Source organism: Labrus bergylta, chromosome 4 (genome assembly GCF_963930695.1).
Source record: "Labrus bergylta chromosome 4, fLabBer1.1, whole genome shotgun sequence".
Classification (NCBI taxonomy): Eukaryota; Metazoa; Chordata; class Actinopteri; order Labriformes; family Labridae; genus Labrus; species Labrus bergylta.
Window position 1 is genome coordinate 10,045,016 of NC_089198.1, and position 23,959 is coordinate 10,068,974.

The 23,959-nt window shown below is 40.8% G+C and overlaps 1 protein-coding gene across 1 annotated transcript; it reads left to right on the top strand.

The window, feature by feature from the left end:
- Nucleotides 1–77: 77 nt before the first annotated feature.
- Nucleotides 78–20,689, top strand: pip4p1a (phosphatidylinositol-4,5-bisphosphate 4-phosphatase 1a). The gene is made up of 7 exons (XM_020652012.3): nt 78–334; nt 2,217–2,410; nt 7,636–7,742; nt 10,073–10,178; nt 14,129–14,181; nt 14,997–15,087; nt 17,372–20,689. The coding sequence occupies exons 1-7, from the start codon at nt 217–219 to the stop codon at nt 17,513–17,515; spliced, it is 813 nt and encodes a 270-aa protein (XP_020507668.1). The 5' UTR covers nt 78–216; the 3' UTR covers nt 17,516–20,689.
- The last annotated feature ends 3,270 nt before the right edge of the window (nt 20,690–23,959 follow it).

A 23,959-nucleotide genomic window follows, 5' to 3' on the forward strand; every position in this document is an offset into this window, starting at 1 on the left:
ACACCTTAATTTAAAACCAAATTCATCCCTGAACCGAGCAGCCTGAGCCACACCTCCGTGCACCGTTACCGCAGCAGCAGCAGCAGCAGCAGCAGCGTCGGTGGTGGTGTGATCATGTGACTCCTGCCTTTACGACACAACAATACAACACACACCGTATCGGTCTGCTTTCACTTCTCTCTCCCCCACTCTCCCCCTCCACGCCTCGCTCTCGGTATGGCGGACGGCGAGAGGTCCCCCTTACTAGCAGACCTGGGAGAAGGTGCTCTCGGCATCGGCTCCGGCGGGCTGTCTCCGGGTGCGGCGCCTTACGGTGTGCCCAGCAAACCACAGAGTGAGTATCCATCTGTCTCTCTCTCTCTCTCCTCCATGTACTCCAAAGCCTGAGCTAGCCTTAGCTCCCACGTTAGCATGCACTGACTGGGCATTCTGCTTTAACCTGCTTGCCCAGCTGTCAAATATAATTTCGTGGCGTTGTCCGTGCGGGTACACTGAAAACACCTCTCTGAGAGTTTATCTACGAGCATCTCCTTGTTTCATGATAAAATGCTGTTTCAGACATGTGATGAAGCAGAGGTTGAAGCGTTGTGTGTTAGCATGTTAACCTAGCCTGATAGCTGCAGCCTCAAACCCCGCATGTTTGCAGAACTCTGCAGAACTACAGTAATAATGCATTTCATTAACATATTCCGACGTTAACTGTTGCATGTGTTTCAGCTGTGCAGTGCTTTTTACTGTGATGGTAAGATAGGTTACTGCAAGGCTGAGCTAGCTGAGGAACACCTGATTTGATTGACTGATGGGAGATCCATTAAGGGAGGCTGCAGAGGGATGCTCCAGCAGAGAGCTGCGACCAATAGCATGCTCGCATAGGGAGGGGATGTTTTTTTTTTTTTTAATTCATTAATGGGGGGAAATGCATGATGAGAGAAAAGCAATAACCCTGATCACATCTGTCTATTTCAAAGTGTGACCTGCTCCTAAGTTAAGTTTGCACATTTCATCCTTGCACATTAAATGAGTGTACCTGCTCATTATTACATCATTTCTTATTGCTGGCTGATGACATGTCTGCACACTTAGTTGCACTTTGACGTATGTAAACACAACTCTCTGTAATGTAACCACATTTTACACCTCTGCCCTCCAGAAAAGTATGTTTACATTCAGTTATACACTCTGTCTTATTCATTTTATTTAGTCTTTTTTGAGACTATTTCCTTTGTAATATAGCAAGAAGTAAGGTGTTTTACCTGCTCTTTTGTAGTGTTAACAGACAAAGAGTAAGGTGTTTTTACCTGCTCTTTTGTAGTGTTAACAGACAAAGAGTAAGGTGTTTTACCTGCTCTTTTGTAATGTTAACAGACAAAGAGTAAGGCTTTTACCTGCTCTTTTGTAGTGTTAACAGACAAAGAGTAAGGTGTTTTACCTGCTCTTTTGTAATGTTAACAGACAAAGAGTAAGGCTTTTACCTGCTCTTTTGTAGTGTTAACAGACAAAGAGTAAGGTGTTTTACCTGCTCTTTTGTAGTGTTAAAAGACAAAGAGTAAGGTGTTTTACCTGCTCTTTTGTAAAGTGTCTCGAGATAACACTTGTTATGAGTTGACGCTATACAAATAAAAATTGATTGATTGACTTGAGTAGGTAATTTGAATTTCCCTCGGGATCAATAAAGTATCTATCCATCTAATGTTAATCTAAATTCTGGATGTATATATTTCTTTCTCTTGTATTTGTGTTAGGGTTTATTTACTTTGTATGTATTCTTCTGTTGTTATTTGCATTGATAACCCTGCAGCTGTAACTTCCACAATCTCCCGGTCTATCATCCTGCTTAATAGAAATGTAGAGCAGACTGTACAGTATTTTGCAATAGATCTCTCGATTAATCCGTCTCATTTATGAACTCATTCTTTAACTCTGGTTTCTGTTTCTCACAAGACTCTTATTGCTTGGGACTGACCCTGCTCTGCATTCCAGGAGAGTTTTTCTCCTAAAGCTCCTTTCTGTTGAACTCGAGACCAAATCTTATTATCTTGTTAATCACAACGTTGAGGTTACTTGTCATGAGTATTAGGTTTTTTTTTTTTCTTCTTTTCAGGGCCATTACACCACTTTTGCAACTGCGTTTCCTCAGCAGTTCATTAAATGGTCACTGGTTGTGTTATCATATTATTCATTATTGTTTCACTTTTCCTGTCTCCCGCCTTGTGTAGGCTTCCCTCCATTCCCAAGCCCCACCCAGCCCTCAGTGCTGCTAGGGGAGGACCCTCCACCCTACTCCCCTCTCACTTCCCCAGAGAGTGGCAGCGCCCCTGTTATCAGCTGCAGAGTGTGCCAGAGCTTGATTTCTGTGGAGGGCAAGATCCACCAGCACGTGGTGAAGTGTGGGGTTTGCAATGAAGCTACGGTAGGTCTCAAGAGGAGTTACTCCAGCAAAATTTAACACACAGAGAAGGTTTATGTCCCGCTTCTGAGTCCGTACGACTTCAGTGTGTTCACCTGAGTTCAGTTCGCAAAGTCTGAATGTTGCAACAACAACGAAAAAACAGAGTGGAACGTCTCTGTTACAAGTTATATTTGAGCAAAAAGTTGATGTGCAATATGTGAATTCATCAACAAGTATTATAGCGTGAACAAAACATATTTTGACCCCCATGTGATGACGATTATGACGTCAAGTCGGCTAGTCGGGCTCCTAATTCTTTCCAGAGTTTCCAAATAGTTGCTGAAACTTGAATATGTGTTCATGTGCATTTCGCAACTCGGAGACTCGTTTTTCCGATATGTACGACGCCAACTGGACATATTCACGGTATCAACACATGAGTGGAGAAAGAACATCCTGAGAACCAGGAAATGGTTATAAAGCTGCTTCAATAAGCGGCGGTCTCATCTCCAGTCTTGCACCGGTTGTGTTATAAACGTCATCAACCCCTCACACGCGCTCCTGCTGAATTTTCCTGAAGATGTCCTGCTGCCTTTCACACATCAGCTCATCCCGCTCTTCATGTGAACATTTTACTCGGGGGGGCTGGGCGGGGAAAAGTCAGGGGAAAGAAGCGGGGCTGAACTCGCTCGACTCACCACTTAATTACAATAGAGCTGAACCCTGGGTCCACGATGTATACCTGCAGAGCAACAAATAAGGAAATCATTCCCTGTTTTTCGCACACCTCACTGGTGGGTTCATTCATGTATCAAAATAGTCTTATACTGGTAATTACGAAACCAATGCAAGCCAGAACTAGATTTTGGTGTTAACAATGTGCGGGCTGTTTCAGTATTAATGTAAGTGTTTGGTGCACACCTGTCCTGCACACAGTCTAGTTCAGTTTAGCTTTTTTTTCATCTACCATTTACAGCAGTGGGTCAAAAAGTAAATTCCAGCGCTTGGGTAATTTAAGGTTGTTGGGTTTTTTTTTTCTTGTCATTGAGTTTCAACACAATTAGTTTTCAGTTTCATTATCCTTATTAAGATGAATAATCCACCAGACTCACACTGAGGTCACTTTTAGTCCTCACTGGTAGAAAGTAGTTCCACTGTTTCTGTTTCAAAGCTGAACCGGACATTGGACTGTAACTTTCTGTAGTGTTTTAAAATCACCACCACCAAGACGGGTTTGCAGACGTTAAGCGGTTGTATTGGTTCATCAAAAACTATGAGCGTTTACTTAATTAAATTAATTAAATGGGGTCATTTTGGTCGAGGGAAAGCAGTGTAGCATGAACCTGTGTGTGCACTAAGCCGTTTCAGCAATATTTATAGTATAGATCCTCTTTAACATGCTCAGCTTTGACTTCTGCATACATTTGAAAGCTTAACAATTATATCTGATTATTATTCTGGTGCTAAAGGCTTTCCTGATGCAAGTCACATTGCATATCTTAAGTCTAGTCACAGTCTTGTCTGATGCTACAGAACTCTTGTTTCTTTCTCTGTAAATACATCATCATAGTTTGTGAAAACACATCCGAGTATTTATTTTAATGATGCTAGCGATCAGATTCCATTAGATTTTGCGATACCATGTTTTGTCATAAACCGCATAAAAAATTCAGTATGTTCACAACCTGTAACTGAATCTTTTCTGTTTGAAGTTTAAATCAAAGTGCTGGAGTGCCTGATCCAGAACATGTGACATGCTGAAGTGAGAACACTGTGAGTGACGCTATTTTTACAACCGCCTCATTCTTACGTTGGGTCGGTAATTAAGCAAAAATCACATCTCATATGACAGCCAAACACTTCAGTTCAGACTTACTGTGACTGATCAGGTGTAGTTAGACGCAGCAGGAAACAGCATGCACAGAGAAAAAGATCCAAAATAATTAGGATTTAAATTTAGCTGATGGTAACAGCACGTCATTTAAAACGACCAACGCTGTCTGATTTTACAGGATGAAGGGGCGTCATGCATGCTCATCACTCGCAGCTCTGCTGTTCAGTACACAGATGGAGAAAAAATATATAAAACATGTCCAGATGTACAGATTGGAAATATGAGCAATCGACAGACGGAGGAACATATGTACAGAAATATGGCCATGGCTTACAAATAAAAATATTTTGACACAAATCTGTAAAAAAACCAAAAAAAAAACGATAGCTGAGGTTTCATTGAGACTGGAGTCAGTCTGGATGCATCGTTAAAGTTACAGATTGATGTTTCATCACACAGACATGTTTTAAAACCCAAGCATTTTCTGTGATCCGAAGATCTGTGAGGGATGTTGGGCAGGAGGCGAAATATGCTCCTGTTATAACTGCAGGGTAGCTTTTTTTATTTTTTTTTGTTTCAAGCAAATAAGTTTGATCTGGTCTGGTTCTGTTTCTGTGTTAATGGGGCGCTCCTTCTGTTCGTGTCACTCCCCTCTCCTTAATTAGGCTGATGCATTTGTTTGTTGTGACATAACAATTTGGTGCGGCCCTGCTTTAATTTGACAGCCAAGGAGGGATGACAGTCCATTGAGTAGTTGCAAATAAACAATTTAAATGCTTATTTCGCTGCCGCTAATTGAAATAGCTCAACAAAAAAAAAAAAATCAGAGTTAATGGTGATTAACACGAGGCAGAAGCAGCTGAATATCTAAGACCGAATGGCTGGAGCAGGGATTATGAAACTGAAGATTCAAATTACTGAAGACATCATGTGTGTTTATTGTGGAAAAAGGTAACTTACCTGCACATTACCCCCAAATGATCAACAAACCATCCTCAGGGAGACAAAGCAACATGTAGTTTGAGCGCTTTATTCCCGAGCGATCTTGTAGTTCTCCTGTGGTGTGAGTTCAGCTGATCATGGCTGCGCTCACAATCCAGAAACGGATCCATTGGGGGCAGGGTGGTGCGCCATCTGAGTGGTCAGAACCCGTGGCGCTGACAGACTGAGGCGAGCACGGAGTAGGGGGAAATTGGGGGTTAGATTTTGTAAAGAAATGGGCTAAATATGGGAAAAACATTTTTAGAATGATGCAGTGCAGTTCAACCGTAACACAAACAATATTCTCCTACATGAATATAAATCCACTTGACACTATTTGCAGGCGTTAAGGGACCAGTTCAGCCCTGGATCCCCCCTAACTTCCACTTCCGCTGCTGCTGGATAATACATAAACCAATTTGTTGTTATTAGTAGTTGTGAAGAAATACAATGTCCTCAAATGAAAAAGTTTGAAACAAGGCGCAATATGACTGACCAGCTAACTCACTCATATCTACCCTGTCTGCACCTGTGAGAGTGTGAGGGCAGCAGCCATGCTACAAATACAGAAGCTTAAGCTGGGAAAAAAAAAAAAATATCTCCTCGTTTCATCAAGCCATAGATTGATTATTGGACGTGTGCCTAATTGTGATTTTTGTGTCCTGTAAGGTAATTACTCCAAGAAATTGTAGGTCAAATCTTATCTGCTAACTTTGTTTTTGTACATACCAGATGTATTCTGGGAGCTTACTGTGTAAATTAAGCCTGTTACTTAATGGATCTGGACTGAGCACGTGTTTGTTGTTAGCCTGCTTCTGTAGATGCTTATCTTTATTCATGAAACGCTTGTAATACTCGTTTTGATCTTCCAGGGGAAAAAAAAATCTCACCTCAGGCTACCCCGTTCAGTCTGAAAGTCGCATAAATGCTGCTTTGTCATTTCCTCCTTCTTCTTTTTTATTAGACCTCTGATAGGCTACAGGCAGCATATGTGACACACCTACATTTGGTCGCTGCCACAATTCACACTACAGATTTCTTGTGTTCCCACGGCGTTGTTTTTTTCTCCGCTGTGTCATTGCCGCTCTCGTTCCTCTGCAGAAACAAACTCCCTCAGTTGTTGTAAGTGAAATTGATCAAGGCGCAGGAAACTTGCAGGACTCCATCTGATCTGGTTAGTCAGAGTTTAACGACGCAGACGGGAGAGCCATCAGCGGGACACACAGCAGGAGGATGTTCTATTAAAGCCCAGAGGAAGGTGTCGGACTCCTCCAGTTGTACTTGTAGGAAACTCAGATTAAAGTTTCCGTTCTCTGCGTGAGCTCAAACGTTGTCCTTGACTTGCCGATCGGGGGGCCCACAGTCACATGTGTCCTACTGAGACGTTACAAAGGAGACTGCACTGTCAAGACGAACACCTGGTGCATTAAATCATACACATGAGCACTATGTTCTTCAAAAACTACGTTTATGATTCTGTACATGATATCATTTTTTACAGGGGATCGGAAAAGCATAAGATTTTAATGATTTAGATTAAAAATGATCTGAGTCTATATCGATATTCTAATTGCTTGTAGACAATTTCTCATGTACAAAAGGGGCTTACACAGGCTATAAGCATCAAAGCAACAGTTTAATTCTCCTTGAGAGTGAAGACAATTTAGCAGTAGAAGAATAGCGCCAATCTCCCTTGGCACTCGTTACATCGACATCTGATGTTGACCCTGAATGAAGGAGGTGCTGCTCAGTTGGTAAGCAGCTGCACTTGAAACATAAAAGACGATTTTTCCGACATGATTACTGCCACTCTTTCTCAGATTCCTTCATCAAATGAAGCCCTGCTGTGATCCGTTTCTTGCTTCCTGTCATGTCTCCTTGTTGCAAAATTCCTGCTGCTTAGAAGCCCGATCTTTCCGTCACTGCTTAGCAATGTGCGATCGTCATAAAGACAGGACTGCATGAATATAGCGAATGAATATGCTTGAAGGCACATGTAACAGATTTATCAGGCAATTAAGGACTGGTCCTGGATTTCCATCTCTAGATATCTTGATGCATTATGTTACTTGTGTACCCTGATACGGCATTCTGCGGCAGAAATATTCAAATATATCGTAGAAGCGTTCGTAATCGTAGAAGAAATTACGAGCCAAATCTTTTCGACTAGGTTGAGATAAAGTTGTTGTTTTAAAGAAGAAGGCCTCAGGACGACCTTTGCTCTCCTTTCTTAACAATCATCATCATGATTCCCTAAGTTTCCTAACCTGCGACTGCAGTAGTGCCACTTCTAAAAACTCTCCCTCTCTTCCTCACTTTGTATTGGTTCAATTCTTGTCTGTCAGGAATAATTGGCTTGTTATTGACTCTCCCATTCTAATGCCCTGCTTCTTATCTCTTCCTCCCCGTGTGCCTCTGTTTCCCTCTGCAGCCCATTAAGAACGCCCCAGCAGGGAAGAAGTACGTTCGCTGCCCCTGCAACTGTCTCCTCATCTGCAAAGTCACTTCCCAGAGGATCGCCTGTCCCCGGCCATATTGGTGAGATATTTTTTTTCTTTTCCAAGTGTGTTGAGTGTGTGTGTGTGTCTCCACTGCGAGGCCCGCCAGAAGAACTTGTGTGTCTGCATGAGAGCAAAATGAGGCAGAGAGGTAACCAGGTGCGATGGGAGCAGCAGTCCCTCAATTAAGGCTGTGCTCCCAGTTGCAGTTTACATGCAGTGCTCAGCGAGCCGGGCGAGGAAATAACAGCCTCATTAAAAACACCACATCATGTGTTTCGCCTCAGCAGTATGGGAGGAGTGTCTGTATGGGTGATAATGCTGTATAGTACTGTATGTAATGGGGTTTGTGTTGGGTGAAACTTTATTCAGAGTAGGGAAATATTTTGAAAGTTTGCACCTTGAAGCAAAAGAAAAAATCCACAACTCGGCAGGTAAATGCTCTAATTCTGAAGAGTAGCTCCTCACCAAATCCACATTTAGTAGATTTTCATTAGTATTCAAATATCAGAGCTGATTGAGCTTCAGAAGAACAAAAACAGGTTAAAGTGAAAACTGGAAGGGCTCCAAGAAGTTGTCGTAAATGTCTCTTGTGTTGCATTTTGCGTTTCTCAACTCATCACTAGGTTGCCAAAAAGCTCAGGAAAGAAAAGTTTCAGGGGCCATCCGTCAGGAGGAAGCTCAACGAAAAAACCGTAAAACACTTTTTTTACAGGTCAAACCGATGCCAACGTGTTTGGATTTCTATCATATAAAAACGGGCTGATGTCAGTCACAGCAAATGACTTTGGCAGCTCGTCTGAACATCATGCTGCTGCAGCCTGGTGTAATTGGTGAGACAGATAAGAGTCGTTGTTTATGCCTCAGGCGTAAAATGTGCAACAGCAACATTTTTAGCCATCATGCTTTTTTTTTTGGGTGGGGGGGGGGGGGTTAAGTTTTAGCTGTTATGTAAATGTGTGTCATTTTGAACGGCACATCATACAATCTTTTGTCATGAAGTTCTGAGACACACAATTCTCAGTCAATTTCTGCTTGGCAAAATATCGTGCTGCAAAATCCAGTTTTTCGATGAAATTAAAAGTCTCAAAACCTTCAATGATTTACCGGCTATTTGTTTTGGCCTGATGAAAGGCAGGGATGGTAATTTTCCTCCAGATGTGCTCTGAAAAAGGAACGAAGAAAAATCTGTCATCTGTTGTAAGCATGTAAAAAAACTTGCACCAATGTCTGCCACGAGGTCCCAATCTGATGAACCAATCACACGCCTCCCTGTCTCCCTGCTCGTTCTCTACGTCTTGTGTGCACTCGCCCACACTCACAGAGTTTATACTGAGAGTTTACTTACTGCTGAATGAGACATGAGACGACGTAGTTTCTACACAATGCGAGAGATGAGCTGAGGTCCGCTTCTGGATCAACGGCGCTCGTTCGTGTAAGTGAGGGGGCGTGGCTTTTGAGGGAGCACAGAGGGGAGGGGGTGGGTGTAGACGGAAGCACTGAGGGAATGCTACTTTTAAAAATCATGCTAGTTTTAGAAAATGACCAACCCTGCCTTTAACTTGCTGAACAAAAGATAAAGATTTAACAGACATTTATGGAACTGAAAATTGTTCATTTTATGACCATTTAACTAAATGTTTTGTTGCATCCACATGTAGCACACAGCTGTCTCTAGCCAACGAGTCGATGTAAAAGACGGTACACTACCTTTAAACAATTGGCAGTCAGAGACTATCTGGCAAATATATAAAGGGTATTCACAGACAGATTTCTTCCACCAGGAGAATAAAAAATGTGGAAATCTGGACTTTGCGGTTTCAACTTGATTGGAAAAGCTTGAGGATGGAATGTAGATTAGGTGTCACAGATACGCTTAAAGTCGGAAGAGATACTTTAATTTGTTGGCAGAAAAGAACCAACTCTTCCTTTCATAGCTGTCTGGTTGTGTTCAGCACCTGTGAGGACGTTTGACCTTCCTGGCTTTATTACAGTTGACCAAAGGTTTTTCATTTCTTCCTCCGAGGCGTATTTTCCCTGCATTGAATTGCTCTGGAGGGTTTACATTCCCTCTCACTGTTTTGCATTCAGACCAGACATGCTGACTAAAGCAGACGCCTCTCTGCGCCGCTGTCTGATCAGTAATTCTGGACAGCTGTGGTTATGTGTGGAAGTTGCTTGTGGAAAAGAAGTGTTAGTTCTAATGAGAAGCCTTTAACCCTTTCCTGCAGTCAGAGTGAGTCTCACAACACCAGGCAGTGATTGTCAGCTCGCATTGATGCTGAATATATTATCTGGAGTCATTTGAGGTGTGAATGTTGACCTTGTGTGTCTTAACATGTTTGCTTCTGTCTTTTTTTTTTTTTTTAGTAAGAGGATAATTAATCTTGGCCCCGTTCATCCTGGACCTGCCAGTCCTGACCCCCAGCCAGCTGGAGCCCGCGTCTCCTGTGGACACTGCAGCAACACCTTCCTGGTAACACACAAACCCTACTTATATATATACCATTAAATTAACTTAAGGCAAACATGTTTGTTACCTTTAATACAGATGGACAGGTTTCAGAATCACATTTTCTCACAGACTTTATAAAACATGGTCGTAGTCTCAGTGATGTCACCTGTTGGTCTCCGAAGAGGCGTTTTGAAGCCAAGCGATCCACCTAGCAACAGGCAAAGAAGTACAGCTACAATGTGTCCAGCTGTTATTAAACTCAAGTCAGCCATGTGCATAACTCTTGGGCTAAACGGTTAATGTAAAAATTAAGATTCTAATCTTCTGAGATTTTAAATCGATTCATAACTTCCAAATTTTTTTTCTTTTTTTGGGCTAATCAGTCACTCCCTGCTAAGTGCTAATGCTAGCTCTTAAACTCAGTAGAATGCCAAATGGAGCAGCAAGACATTCAGCCAGTCTCACAGCTGACTGGAGTAGATCCTGAAGTATGGACTAATTCATAAATAGACTTTGAATCCAGAATCGTTTTGAATCGAGAATTCTGAATCAAATCGTGAGACACCCAAAGATTCCCAGCCCTACCCTGTAGAGTGTGTGCCTATAAAGAAAGGAGCTACTGATACTGATACATTATTTTTCTAACCTGGCTTCCTGCTGTATAAAGAGTCATTTTAATGGTAATTCATTGGTTTCATTTTTTTTGGAGCCAGCCTCAACTGGACACCTGGGATCTGCAGTTCTTTTTTGCACTTCCTCATTTGCTTCATTTTTCAACAACCGGAGGTTACTGCTTCATTTTACATTTGATTCAAAGTTGATGCAACATTTCCACATTTTGGGAAATTTGCTGTCTTGCCATGATTTTGATTAATAAGATCAAGTCTCACGTCTGTCCGTCTGCTATCCAGCCAGTGCATAAAGACGGGAAACAGGAGAAAACTGCCGGTCTAGTTTTGTCCCAAAGTTACAAAATTCATTCATCAAAATGTGTGAAGCTCAGCAGTGAACTCATTAAATCTCTCAATCCATTAAGAAAACTCATCAGACAAAGCAACAACAGTTCTAAGCCTTAACACAGCAATTAAGATCACATCTACACTGGAAATCACTGCTACATGTTCATAAATAATCCTGAACAGAACGCCTGTTAAACCTCAGTGTGTCGTCTTTTTATTGAAAGGTTTTTAAAATCGAGACCAGAGACCTGTGCTATTTTGCAAAACTATAAGTATGTTATTAATCTGTTTATCCAAGTTTTAGCTGAAAGGCAAATAAGGAAATGTAGCCTGCCCTCTACTGATTTGAAGCCTCTAATTTGGTATTTATGCCTTCACCCTCTTGTTTTGTTTGTTGTGCCAGAGGTGAGCATAGTTGGTTTAGAGGGTAGATGCTCAGTGTAACATTTCTCTTTCTTGATTCACCCTCAAACATACCCTTCTTGACTTGTTGATTTGACTCACAGTGGGATCGAGAAAGACTTCAATCTAGGGGCTGAGAACATCAACCTGTGAGAACAAATGTAACTAGAGTAAAAAGTCAAGTTAGAAGTGGGTACATTTCCACACATCAACACAATCAGACTTCTTTTCTTTTCTAACCAGTCTAGTCCCCATTAGTAAGAATGACTGTTTCAAGGCATATGTTGCATTTATTTTCTATTTCCGAGGAGTTTATCATACAAATACTGTCCAAGTCTCTGGCACTGATCCTCAGCTCTCCTGTATTGAACTTCACTGTCTCGAGCCAAGAACCAATAAAACGTTGTTGAATAGTTTATGTATTTGTATGCAAAGTAGCTTAGTAATAAAACAGCTTTTTCCTTTGTCTTTCTTTTGCTTTGGAGTGAAGCTTTTGTAATTTGTGGCTGAAATATCTTGTGACAGTTTCAGCAGGCCTGAGGTTTTTTTTGTTGTGAAACGTACTGTAGCACGGCCAGAACAGTGAATTATAGAGGAGCTAAAACCTCTTAGCACCAGCGCCAAGTAAATGTTAAGTTACTGGAGCAGATCAATAACCCTATCAGCCCTCTGCTGATATATTTCAACCGTTTTGTGCTAAAGAGGAAGCGAAATTTAACTTACTGCCCTCTTAACAATGTGTGGGACAGGGGGAGACGGTTTGGATATATGGTGAAAGAAAGGAGTCAGAGACAGCGGGGTGAAGTGCTAAAAGAGGTGAGACGGATGGTTCAGGCTGCTTAGCATTCAGGCGGACCTTTTCTACCTGCTTGAAGACAGCGCGGCTGAATGAAAATACAAATCTGTGCCCTGGGTGGCGTCGCCGTGATCCTTTTGTCGCAGATCTGGCGATAATGTTCTCGGCGCTTCCCATACAGAGCGTTTCTATCAGAACAAGAGGGATGTACAGCACACACAAGTGCGTCCGGCTCTGCAGGGTGAACGAATGTATCACACCGCAGTGTTAAGAGAGGGAATAAATGTTGACTCCCAGAGAGAGAGAGAAACCCATTTCTCTTTCTCAGCTTTTTGGATGGCATGCGGCGCTAGTTGGCGAGGACTGGAACGGCTGTGTGTGAAATATATCATCAATTCATGCAGCAGCCAGATACAGTCTGTATTTTGACAAAGGGTTTATTGTTTCTTTATACATCGCTGCTCTGTGACATTAGGTCTGTCACATCACCAGCCTCATCAGTGCTGCATTTTCAGTTTATTAATGAGATGAGTTGGACTGTCGTTTAATCAATCAGCTGTCATCTGAATTCTCTCCAGCAGTTAGTATAGAAGCCAAAAATGAAGGTCAGATTGTATCTATTGTTTACAGTCTATTCAGTATTGGTGGTGAGCGTTTTCACCAGGAAATTATTGTGATGATGGCGGTCATTGTATGGACCTCTCTCACCTGTTCACTGGGGTACTTTGGCTTAGAGGGAGAGATTTGTTTAAGGTCTTGTAATGTGAGGGTTGTTGCTTCTTTCTGGTTTGTATCATTGACAGTTAAATATTTAGGATGACAGATTTTTGATTTGTGACTTTAGGGCTTTACAGTATTTATACAAAGTGACGTTACCAGAATGTATTGCTTTGTTGGTCAAGACAAAAAAAAAAAAAGATATTGCAGGGAAGGCCTTTAACTCTTTATTTTTCAAATTTTAGTTTGCATTATTCAGACATTACCAACAACTGTACTTAGACGGCCTCCTGTCTTGAAAAGTGAAGCTAATGTGGAAGTGCAAAATCGTGCAGGTCGTCGAGTGTCGGCTTGATGCTGACTCCAGGAACACCGGGAATCACATACACACCACAGGCGAAAAGGCTGTTTTTACAGCATTAATAAACATGTTCACAGCCTGCTACAAAAAACGAAATAGTTGTGATTGGTTATTGTCATCACTGGCACACACTTTAAGGGGGGGTGATTTTGTTTTTAAAAACGCCTCTGTTTTGATTTGATGAACGATACGTGTTATCCATAGTTAGGCGTGTAGCTGACATGATTGACAGGTGTCAAGAGGCTTAGAACCCGCCTCAGCTCCAGCTCTCAGCCTGTCGTTAGGCCTAACAGGATTTCCAGCATGGCGGCTGCTGCCGATGAGCCTCCTGACCCCCCTGCAGGAACAGATGGCTGACGTCACTCAGGCTTCATCCATTAATATTAACAGTCTATGAAACAAACCCAAACGTCTCCTCCAAGCACTTATAATAAAACCTTATGGCCAATACAAAGACATGCATTCTTAATTCCAGATGCAGACACAGCATAAAGAAGTAGTGAAGGACTTTACAACTATAAATATGCACTTTTGATTTCCAGCCAAATGCATTGTCTGAAACTTTTTGATTGGAAAGGTGTAAGCAGTTAGAATATCAATTGATGAGAAATATTCTGAATGTAATATTTGTTGAAGGCCGTTTCTTCCTGTGCACATTTGAGAAAAACATGTTTTTTTTTTTTTTGTGTGTGTTTTGAAGCTGAAGCTTGCATGTCTTTCCTTTTTGTAATTGCAGTGGACAGAGTTCACAGACCGGACGCTGGCCAGGTGCCCACACTGCAGGAAAGTGTAAGTAGCTATAAACAATTCATCCATTATACCCTTTCAGTCTCACTTTACTTGTAAATAGTAGTTTTACATTGTCAAGGCTCTTAGCTGCAGCTTTTATTCAGTGAAACCTGCGTGGAGTGAGCAGCGTCAGGGTCTTTCTCAAGGACAGAACACACACGCACACACACACACACACACACACACACACACACACATGGTATCCGGTTTGTGTGGCTTTTGTCTTTGACCTCAAATGCTGCAACACATTTTTCCTCACCCGCTTCGGAGTGTTAACATCTGTCTCATAACATCAGGAGCTTTCTGATCAGAAGGATTTGAACTACAAACCACATTCATATATCACTGTCTGAATAAGCGTCTTAAGAATGTGAGCAAAGTTCATGGGACTGTGGGGGGGCTGTGAGTTAGCAGGCATAACCAAGGTTTTCCTTTTAACCACCGTCCTTAATACTTAATCACAACAAAACCATGGGACAGGTCACAGTAGAAAAAAGACTGATGTAAAATCATACAATTGTTGACTTCAAAATGGCACTATCTGCTTTGGTTTCAAGGTTTTTGTAGCGGGAATGCGCTGCTGTTTACATGAATATTTCATGTATATACTCACTAACATACAACGTTGTATACTACATGAAACCCTTGAAGCTGTTGGCTGATAGCTTGATTTTTTTATTTTCGAGTTTGACTCGTCAAAATGCTCGCTTTGACAACGACTTAGTTCTCAGAAGGACACAGAGTTTTATCACTGGGTTTGTATATTTTTGTTCTAATCAAATTGATTTCTGTCGTCTGTTTATTCATTTCTGCAGCTCGTCTATTGGTCAGAGGTATCCCCGGAGGCGGAGCTTGTGGTGTTTTCTACTCTGCTTGCTATTCGTCATCTCAACTGCGGGGCTGATAGTGAGTTGGCCATCCAGGACGCCTTACTATTTTGTTTTTATTTTTCATCTTTTTATCTCTATTTTACCAGGAAAATATTTCTGGGAACTAAAACTAACATCCAAGATATCAAGACCTTCTGTTAAGTATATACACATCATCAACGGTGACATGTTTAAGGGCTAAAATGTCACAAAATATTTAAATGTTGTCTCATCTTTTAAACATTTGAGCTCTCAAAAGACATTCTTAGAATAAAAAAAAAGGTGTACTATTACACTCTGTCCTTTTGCTGCCGCTCTTTAAACAGTGAAGGTGTTCACCTCACAGCTGCTCTCTTGGCACCGTCTGACAAGCCGCCATTTGTTTGAGAGAAATTGCACAAACAGAACCTCTCTGCGCTGTAAGCAAAGTTCAGCTTGCAACAGCCGCCTCTACACCCGCTGAAAAGTTCAACAGATTATATAAATCTTGACTAGGATTGACCTTTTCTTTCCCTTTTCCAATTCTTCAAGGCTCTTAATGCAGAAAAAAAGTTCAGCTTCCTGTTTTTATTTTTCATGTTTGAAGAAGTTGTGAAACAATTTCATAAACTAAGAGGAGTGAAAAAGTCTAAAAGTAGACGTGGATTCAAAGAAAGAAAGAGTCGATGCATTCTTCTTCTGAAACAGCAGAGGGAGCAAGATGAACGTGAAACGGCACCACACAGAATACACACATTAAACACTGGATGAGTGAGTGCCCGCCCGCATGGAGAGCAGTAAGCAATGTGCACAGAATACATTTGCAGTATTGGCAGCATTGCATAATTCTGGTGTGGAGGCAATTAATGTCCCGACATAAAAGCAGCCCGTGTTTAATGTAAAGGCGGTTTTCAATCAGATGACTCGCACCACAGCACAGGTTTGACAGTTTAATCTCAACGCTGCGTTAGTAAAACTTTTATCGGCAAAAAAATCAAAGACAAGTATCTGAGCGAATGCAATTTTCTCCATCGCGAATAATCAAGCAGTGGTTCAACAGAACACGGAGGTGGTTAAGGATTAAGGAAGTTAAGCACATTCATCACTGCAGCAGCTGTGGCGTGTCCCCAGCTGAGCAGCATGAGCTCAAAGATGCCAGTTAAAATGTTATGGTCCCTGTGAGCCGCCTGAGTCATTAAAACTTTACACATCACTTACACAAGAAGAGGGAAGACTTTCATTTAAGGCTGAGGTATACATTTTTTTTTTTTTTTTTTAAGCGTATATAATATTTTTTTCAGCCTTCATGAGCTGCTTTGATGGTTCGATTTGGCTGCCTTCACAGCTTTTCTTTAACTGGTAATAAAGCGCATAACTTAGCATACAGAAACCAACCTGAAGTGATGATGATGATGATGATGATGATGACGACGCAAAGTCCTGGACTTAAAAATGCTCTGTGGTTTAATATAGAAGCTAGACATGTGCATCATTAGGGAGATCTCCAGGGGTCTTAATGGGGTTGTTTACAGTATTTTGGGTACCCAACCGAACTGAACCGGACTGCTTGGTGGAAACGGGGCTTATATGTCAGTTCAGTTCCGTGGATTTTTTTAACCTCACAGCAGTATAACAATGTGTCATAAACAATCTTCCTAACTCAAGTTTCATAATTCTCCTTCTGGTTTTTAAAAACTCATATTAGCTTTGCTCCACTCTTGTGACTTTGAAACAGAAATTCACATTTCCATATTCTCAGACGATCCCTGTGGGTTCTCTCAAAGTCACTTTTACCATCTTCATTAAATAATTTTCTTCTGAGCAGCTGCACATGCTCAATACTTGATGGGAAGCTATTTTCCCTCTCGCCCCTCAGTCACTTTTGAGCACTGAACAGTGAACATGGAAATGTCTGCAGCTTAAACTCCCAAAAAAATTCAGCGTCTGATGCAGGTGGATCAATCACGGATTAGGGACACATAGTAGCATCTCTCAAGTGAGCGTGTGTCGTATTAAAAAATATTGTAATGTTGTAATGTTGTCATAGTCCGACTGGTTGATCTTCTACGACGACAGCAAAAAAAATCTCTGGGTACTTGGTTTGAATTTTTCAGTTTGCAAAATAATCTAAATGGGTCAGATATGAATACATAAAACATTTTCCAGCCTAATTGTAGCTTTAGCTCTCTGATTTCTTTCGCCTGATTGGACTTGAGCTGTCTCATTATAATCACCACAACACACACTCAGAGAAATGCTCATAAATCCTTTTTTTAAAGACTCTCCAAAGCAGCATCTGATTTTTCTGAAAAACCCCGTCTGTTGTGTCGTCCTCTCTTCAGGCTGGAACGTGGGTGCAGGCGCAGACCTACCAGGGGATCTACGCCTCTTGGGCCGTGCTGCTGCTCCTGGTTGTCATCACCATGGCGCGGGCCTTCTACTGGGCCTGCATGAGGGTCAGCCAACCCCTCCAGAACTTCACATAGAGCCCCCAATCAAAACCCTTCAGCACCATGTTCCTTATCCGCCAGGCAGGAGGAAAAGATGGCTTTAAAGAGAAAAAAAACAAACAAAAAAAACAACAGAATATTTATTTAAATCCAACTCCAGAAAGAAAAAAAGTTCTCCTCTTCCTGTCCCCTCCCTTTTAGTCAAACGTGTTTCAAAAACTGGATGGCGATGGCTGCGACTGCTATATATCTATCGGTAATTATGATGCGTAAAGCCTAATGTACTGTTTATCTGTTCTAATCTCGTGGCCAGTGTGGGGTTCATTTTAACATTATAACAAATTCTCTGCCTCGATTCCCCCCTTTGCGCTCTTTATAAATCTTTGATTTAGTCTGTGGCACATCTGTTGCACTCGCAACTTCTGAGACGACGGCTGAAAGTCTTAGACGTGAATACCGCCCCTTGTTTTTTTAATTTTTTATTAACTACACTCTTTCTTCAGCCCTAATCCACATTAAGGTCTAAGCATTTGGAGCATTTAACATTTTTCAAAACCCAGAAACAAATAATTTTTTTTTTTTTTTGATGAAGTCAGATGAAGTTTTCAAAACAAAACAATGATGCCAGTAGAACATTAGCTCGGCTGGAGGGACATCTGCCTCCTTTTGTGAATCAGAAGATCAAGTATGTGTTGAAATGTGTCTGGAAATTGAATTCAGCACGACGTGAAAGGTAGGCTACGATGTCTCTGAACTCTATGTTTATGCTGAATTATCCCCTGGGACTGACTTTGATCCAAAGCAGCTTGAAAGCCTTAAAAGGAGGTGTGATAGAAGGATTCAACACACACACACACACACACACACACACACGTACACAGCCAATCATACACACACACACACACACACACACACAGATATGAATGCATAGCGGCACACAACAAAAGGAGGATGCTCTTTTGGAGTTGCAACAGCTCAGAAACCAGTTTGTCAAAGGCACTCCAGCCTCGCTCTTCAAAGACAAACTCGCAGACAGATTTCCTCCGTTCGGTTTGTCCTTATTTCTGTGGAGGAAGAAGTGACATGCAAGCCCCCCTCTCTGCATGAATGCTGGATATTGTGTACCGGTCGCATCAGAGTATAACCACATCTAAAGATTTAGCTTCACTTTGATCCCAAACTGTGGCCAACACGTTTACTTTCTGAGAACTTTTTATGTCATTCAACCTATTTCCCCATTTCAGCTTTCAAACTTAAATCTCTTATTTTCACATCGTACAGCCACTGCATATTCGGCATAATCCAACTCCAATACAGTTTGTCATGCATCAACAGGGTTTTACCTGGGTTGATCTTGTTCTGCTCAGCTTTAAGAAACACTCAAATATATACCAAAACACATCAGGGCTCACATTGATATCTACTTCCTCGTAGCCTGGGAGTATGGGGGTGTGTTGTTGGAGTTGCTGTTTGTGTCGGTGCTTGTAAGTTTGGATCCTACAAACTTTAAAACAGGTTTTTTTCTTTGGAGAGGACCTGGCTTAAATCTTGAAGCCTATTTGGCCAACTGCTGCTGATTCTTAAAAAGCAACGCTACAGTTAGCGTACTAGCTCTGTTAGCAACCCTAAAACTTTGGGATGCGCTTGTTGAGAGTGTAAAATCGCTGAATAGTTCAACTCTCATGATCTGTCTCTTGATCTGCAATTTGGGACAATTCATGGTGGAAATAGACCTCTTTTTTTTTTTGTCATTGAAGATGGAGGCTGGAGCTTTCTTACTGATTGATTTCCAGGCAGAGCATTCACCTTTAAGGCCAGCGGTATATGTGTGAAAGTGGAGTTGTCTGCTTACTACACAAAGCCTAATGCCAGTCAGAATAGGTCAGTAAACTGCACACACACTCAAACACTACACTTGACATTCTCACTCAGTGCAAGTCCCACAATGACTCGTCTGTGGTTCTGAATGTGGTTACATTTCTTTTATGAATTATGTGTTTGTTTGGGTTTTTTTTGTTTTGTTTTTGATTGTAAATATATTTGTTGTTCATGTACAATGGAAGTGACTAAGCGGATTATGTTGCACTCAGTTCTTAACACTACTGCTGTGATCGCTGCGGACCTTTTTATTCGTTGTTTTTAAGAAGGTTATTTTTGCAAATCTTCACCTGTTACATATTTAATGATTTGTTGAACTACTAACCTAATAAGCCTCGGGACACGCAGTGGTGTCCAAATCTTAACCACAATCACAGACACACCGACATACTCACAACAACAACAATAAACACATTCCCAAACGAGGACATTTCTCTGTCACACACACACACACACACACACACACCCAGCACCTTATACAGTAGTGAGAAACACTGCATACACCAAGTGAGACGAGATGAAGTTGCTTTGCTAGACTGAGCTGAGGTCGCAGACAGTTAGTATGGAAGTGTCATGTTATTTATTATACATGCTGCAAAAAAGGCCACTACAACAAATAAGTCATTTATGAAGTCCTCAAATCTTATTTATTGTTACAAATTCAAGTCTGTCGAGAAGTGAGAATATTTCCCTCACCTCAAGACTCGACAAGGCAATACGATTTTCAAACACTGAAATCAACACGATGATCCGCTAGGTTGAAGTTATAGCTAATAAATTCAATTCTGAGACTTTGAAGGAAACAAGTGTGAAAGGAAAGGTTGTAGGACACGACTTATTTAGAAGTGTATTCAGAACGAACGCAAAGCCAAGTTTTCCTTGCATAGCGCAATTCAAGACGAGTAAAGGTAAATACTTGAATTTTCACCAGCCAACGCAGCGACGTCTTCATGCAATTTCAAAGATTTTGCAAACATTAGCGATGACATTCTCCTGTTAGGGTCACCAGGATTCAGAAATTGAGATCAAACCTGTCGCTGTATGCTATCCAGATGAATCACTCATTGGCTGTAAGGGCAAATTATTGTGTAATGCAATTTGAATACGGGCCGTGTTGGCTTGGGGAAAAAAAAAAAGCAATGCAAGATTGACTTTGTGTTTTGTCTCAATACACCTTTAGTATCCCTTTTTTGCAGTAGAGTGATCATGTTTTATCCATGACTGCAAATGAAATGAATCATGTTAATGCCAATAATCAAGAACCTGGCTGATGCTCTTTTCAGAGTTTGTTTACACGCAAATAAAGACATGATGATGATGATGTACAAAACAGCTAATGTGAGTTCTTTTTATTAACCGACGCAGGACGGGGCTGTAGGAATGAAAAAAAACAACTCAAATATTAATGTTACAAAACCTGTAATTTAATGATGCAACATGTCGAGTCAAACCTGCCTGGGGAAGATCTTGAAAGTCTAAGTGAGCTTGAAATATTGAGTGTCTGTATCCCCTCTTTCCTTTATCTGTATGCTGCCTACCTTCTGCACCTGTGCCATCTTGTCTCTATACAACACTTACTCCAAACCTTCCTAACGTAAGCTATCTCAACCATATGTTGCATTAAACCTATAGTAACAGTATATAACTATTATTTACAATCTTTAATTTCAAACACTTTCAGCTTACTGTTTCAACCATTTAGTCAGAATTGGTAACGACACATACTCAACCATTATTCTGAACACAGGTGTGCCACAGGGCTGTGTACTCAGTCCTGGCCTGTTCACCCATGACTCCCCCCCTATTCCCTCCCATTTATTATTTTTAGCTAACTGCTTAAACTATCAATCCATTATTTTAGCTAACCGTTTACAAAGGTAATTGCAGCCAGCTATTACAACCGTTTACTCCTAAGCTAACTATTTCAAATATTTAACTAGGGTATCTTTTTTCGTATAATGTATTAATTACTTTTACTTTTGACTTTAATTTAATGCTTTATGAAATGAATCCAAGCTAATGTTTTAACTATTTATGTGTCTTTTGATGGGTGAGAGGAATCTCTCTGATTGGCTATTCGGAGGTTTCATTTATCTCCAGCTCTCGACAACAGGTTCAGGAAAGCACTTTGAGGTATCTATTTGAGCTATACTCATGGCTAAGTCTTTCAACAATTCTTCAATCAATTACTTTTAAATATCAACAGTTATTAATGTCCATTTAGCTCTCAAACATTTCTGCTTGTTTAACTAGTTTTCATTCACTCTAAACTTTGGCAGGCTGTGTTTAAATGGTATCATGACAATTTTAAAGTTCCTTTTTTATTATTATTATTATTTGAGTGACTCAGATTTTAGCCCAACCCCCTAGCATGCATATATTTTTTTTTATAATCACTTGTGTACACTATCCATAGTCCCTATATAACACACCTCTATAAGGGTTTTCAGATACAGTAGATATGGTATTTCTCCAGTATTCGTTTAGAAAACGATGATTAAAGCTGTCTGCCATTCCCCCTAATTGGGATAAATCTTAGCAATTAAAAATGAGTGAAATCAAACCATTGCTTTAATTCTCTGAACCTGAGTGAAAGCTTTATGCCAGTCTTTAAACATAAGCCTAATTGGGTTTTATCTGACAATAAGAGCAGCTCTCCGCTTTTGTTTTTAACTCCCACAAATGGCTGGAAAGCGGCTCTTCTTTTTTCTCACACGTCTCAGGCCCCTGTCGGCCTCTTGAGTTTCATGCGGATATATTTTTTGCCTGGACACAAAGAGATGGAGGGATTAAGGACACTGAGAAACCTTTCAGAAACCACAGCTCCCCGGAGAGCAGGAGAGACGAGGGAGGCTCACAGACGAGAGTGTGGAGGGGAAGAAAGGAACACAAAAAGAAGAAGCCTATGTCTTCCTAAGTGAGGAAGACAATTGGTCCTATAACCTTCTGATTTTAAAGAGAGAGGGCATTAGCGTGCTTTCATTCAACAAACACACACATTCAGCCTCTTCCTTACACAGGTCTGTTTTATTGAGTTAATTTTTCATTCAGGATATTATACGGCTTTGCCTCCTTAGGGAACGCCGCTGTCTCCTTTGTTCTCCCTTTGCCATCTTGATAGTTTTCCCTTGTGATACTTCAGGAACAATTCAGCTGAAGTGAGACTCATAAGAGGATATAATGCAGCAGAGGAGAAAGGAAATCTCATTCGGTTTGAATCTTCGTCTACTTTTACACCATGACGGTCAACACTGTAATCAATTTGCCTTGTACAACAGCCATTGTTCACGACAATATTAGATTTTCATTATAGCAGACACAGCTTTTGCACTTCACAGTTGAGGAACCTTTCTCTCATTGCCATTGGGCATGAGAATATATTCTTTGAAAGGAGGATTATTTTTCAACGACCTGAACCTTTTGTGCAGCAAAAACAAACTCAGCGTTTGAACAAAGACAGAATTTTGAAATTGAAGAATCTGACAAATCTCTTTGGCCTTTAGATGTGTTTGTGAGGCCAAGACATTGAAAAAGAGAAACTACACTTTTATATCCCCATGATAATCTTTCTTTCTTGATCATATGGTGTCAAACATCCCCAGTTTTTTGTTGTGCATTAAAAATACAAATGTTTCTTAATTTAATCTCTTTTTGTTTCTGTTCTAAATTCAAACATCAGACTCATCACTCAGGCGTTCGTGTCACAGCTGACAGAGCGGGTTCTTCCTTTACTGAAGACATATTTTTAAGTGTCCTTGAGAACGACACTGAAACCTTAAATTGCTCCCAATAGTGTGCTTTCAAAAAAATTCATCTGCCAAATGGATGTCCTGATGTGAAACCTAATATCCATCTGTAGGCTTTGCCTTGGTAAAGGTTTAACGCACATGCACTCAACTTATGTGTTTCTTAAGGTTATGCCTCGTATCGTTGGCTTTGATACATTTCAGAGGGAATCATTGATGCATATCTGTCAGCTAGGATAAAGTTACTTAGAGTAACATACAATTATATTAAGGAAATACGATAATTACTATAATTTTAAACAATATAATGTGTAAACTATGGACAAACTGTGCAACCTTACTTAGCAATGTGAAGACAAATGCATCTCAATAATATCGACCAAAAAGCCAAATATTCTTTGCAAATATATTGTTAAGGTGGCAAATTATCAGAGAGCTAAGGGCCTGGGTCATTCACAAGTTCCCCTCCTTTATAATTAATTAATTTATTAATCATAAATAGAACTGCGGACCAGTCTGATGTCATCCGTGGCCCCTGAGCCGCCAGTTGAATAGGCCTGACCTACAGGGACGCTCCTCAGAATTTTATAAACTGTCCTGATGACCTCTTTTTCCCCATGATTACATTTTATGAATCTTTATATGCTTGTTATTGCCCCATAATCTGCTTGTCGTGTTCCACACCGCACCAGAAGTCATTACAAAGTCATGTTATTACTTCCAACATCGTTAAAAACCCACAGAACCCGTCCAAAGATACAAAAAGGGACTCTGGATTTAGGGATGGAAATGTGTGTGAAATGATGCACAAAACAAGAAACTGGATGAATATTTTCATCAGATGTAATGGTGCAGT

Bases quoted from the DNA above. Each gene is read 5' to 3' on its own strand.
- pip4p1a (XM_020652012.3), top strand. From the start codon at position 217: ATGGCGGACGGCGAGAGGTCCCCCTTACTAGCAGACCTGGGAGAAGGT. The intron at 14,182-14,996 runs GTAAGTAGCTAT...TCATTTCTGCAG, and splicing joins TGCCCACACTGCAGGAAAGT to CTCGTCTATTGGTCAGAGGT. The intron at 15,088-17,371 runs GTGAGTTGGCCA...TCCTCTCTTCAG, and splicing joins TCTCAACTGCGGGGCTGATA to GCTGGAACGTGGGTGCAGGC.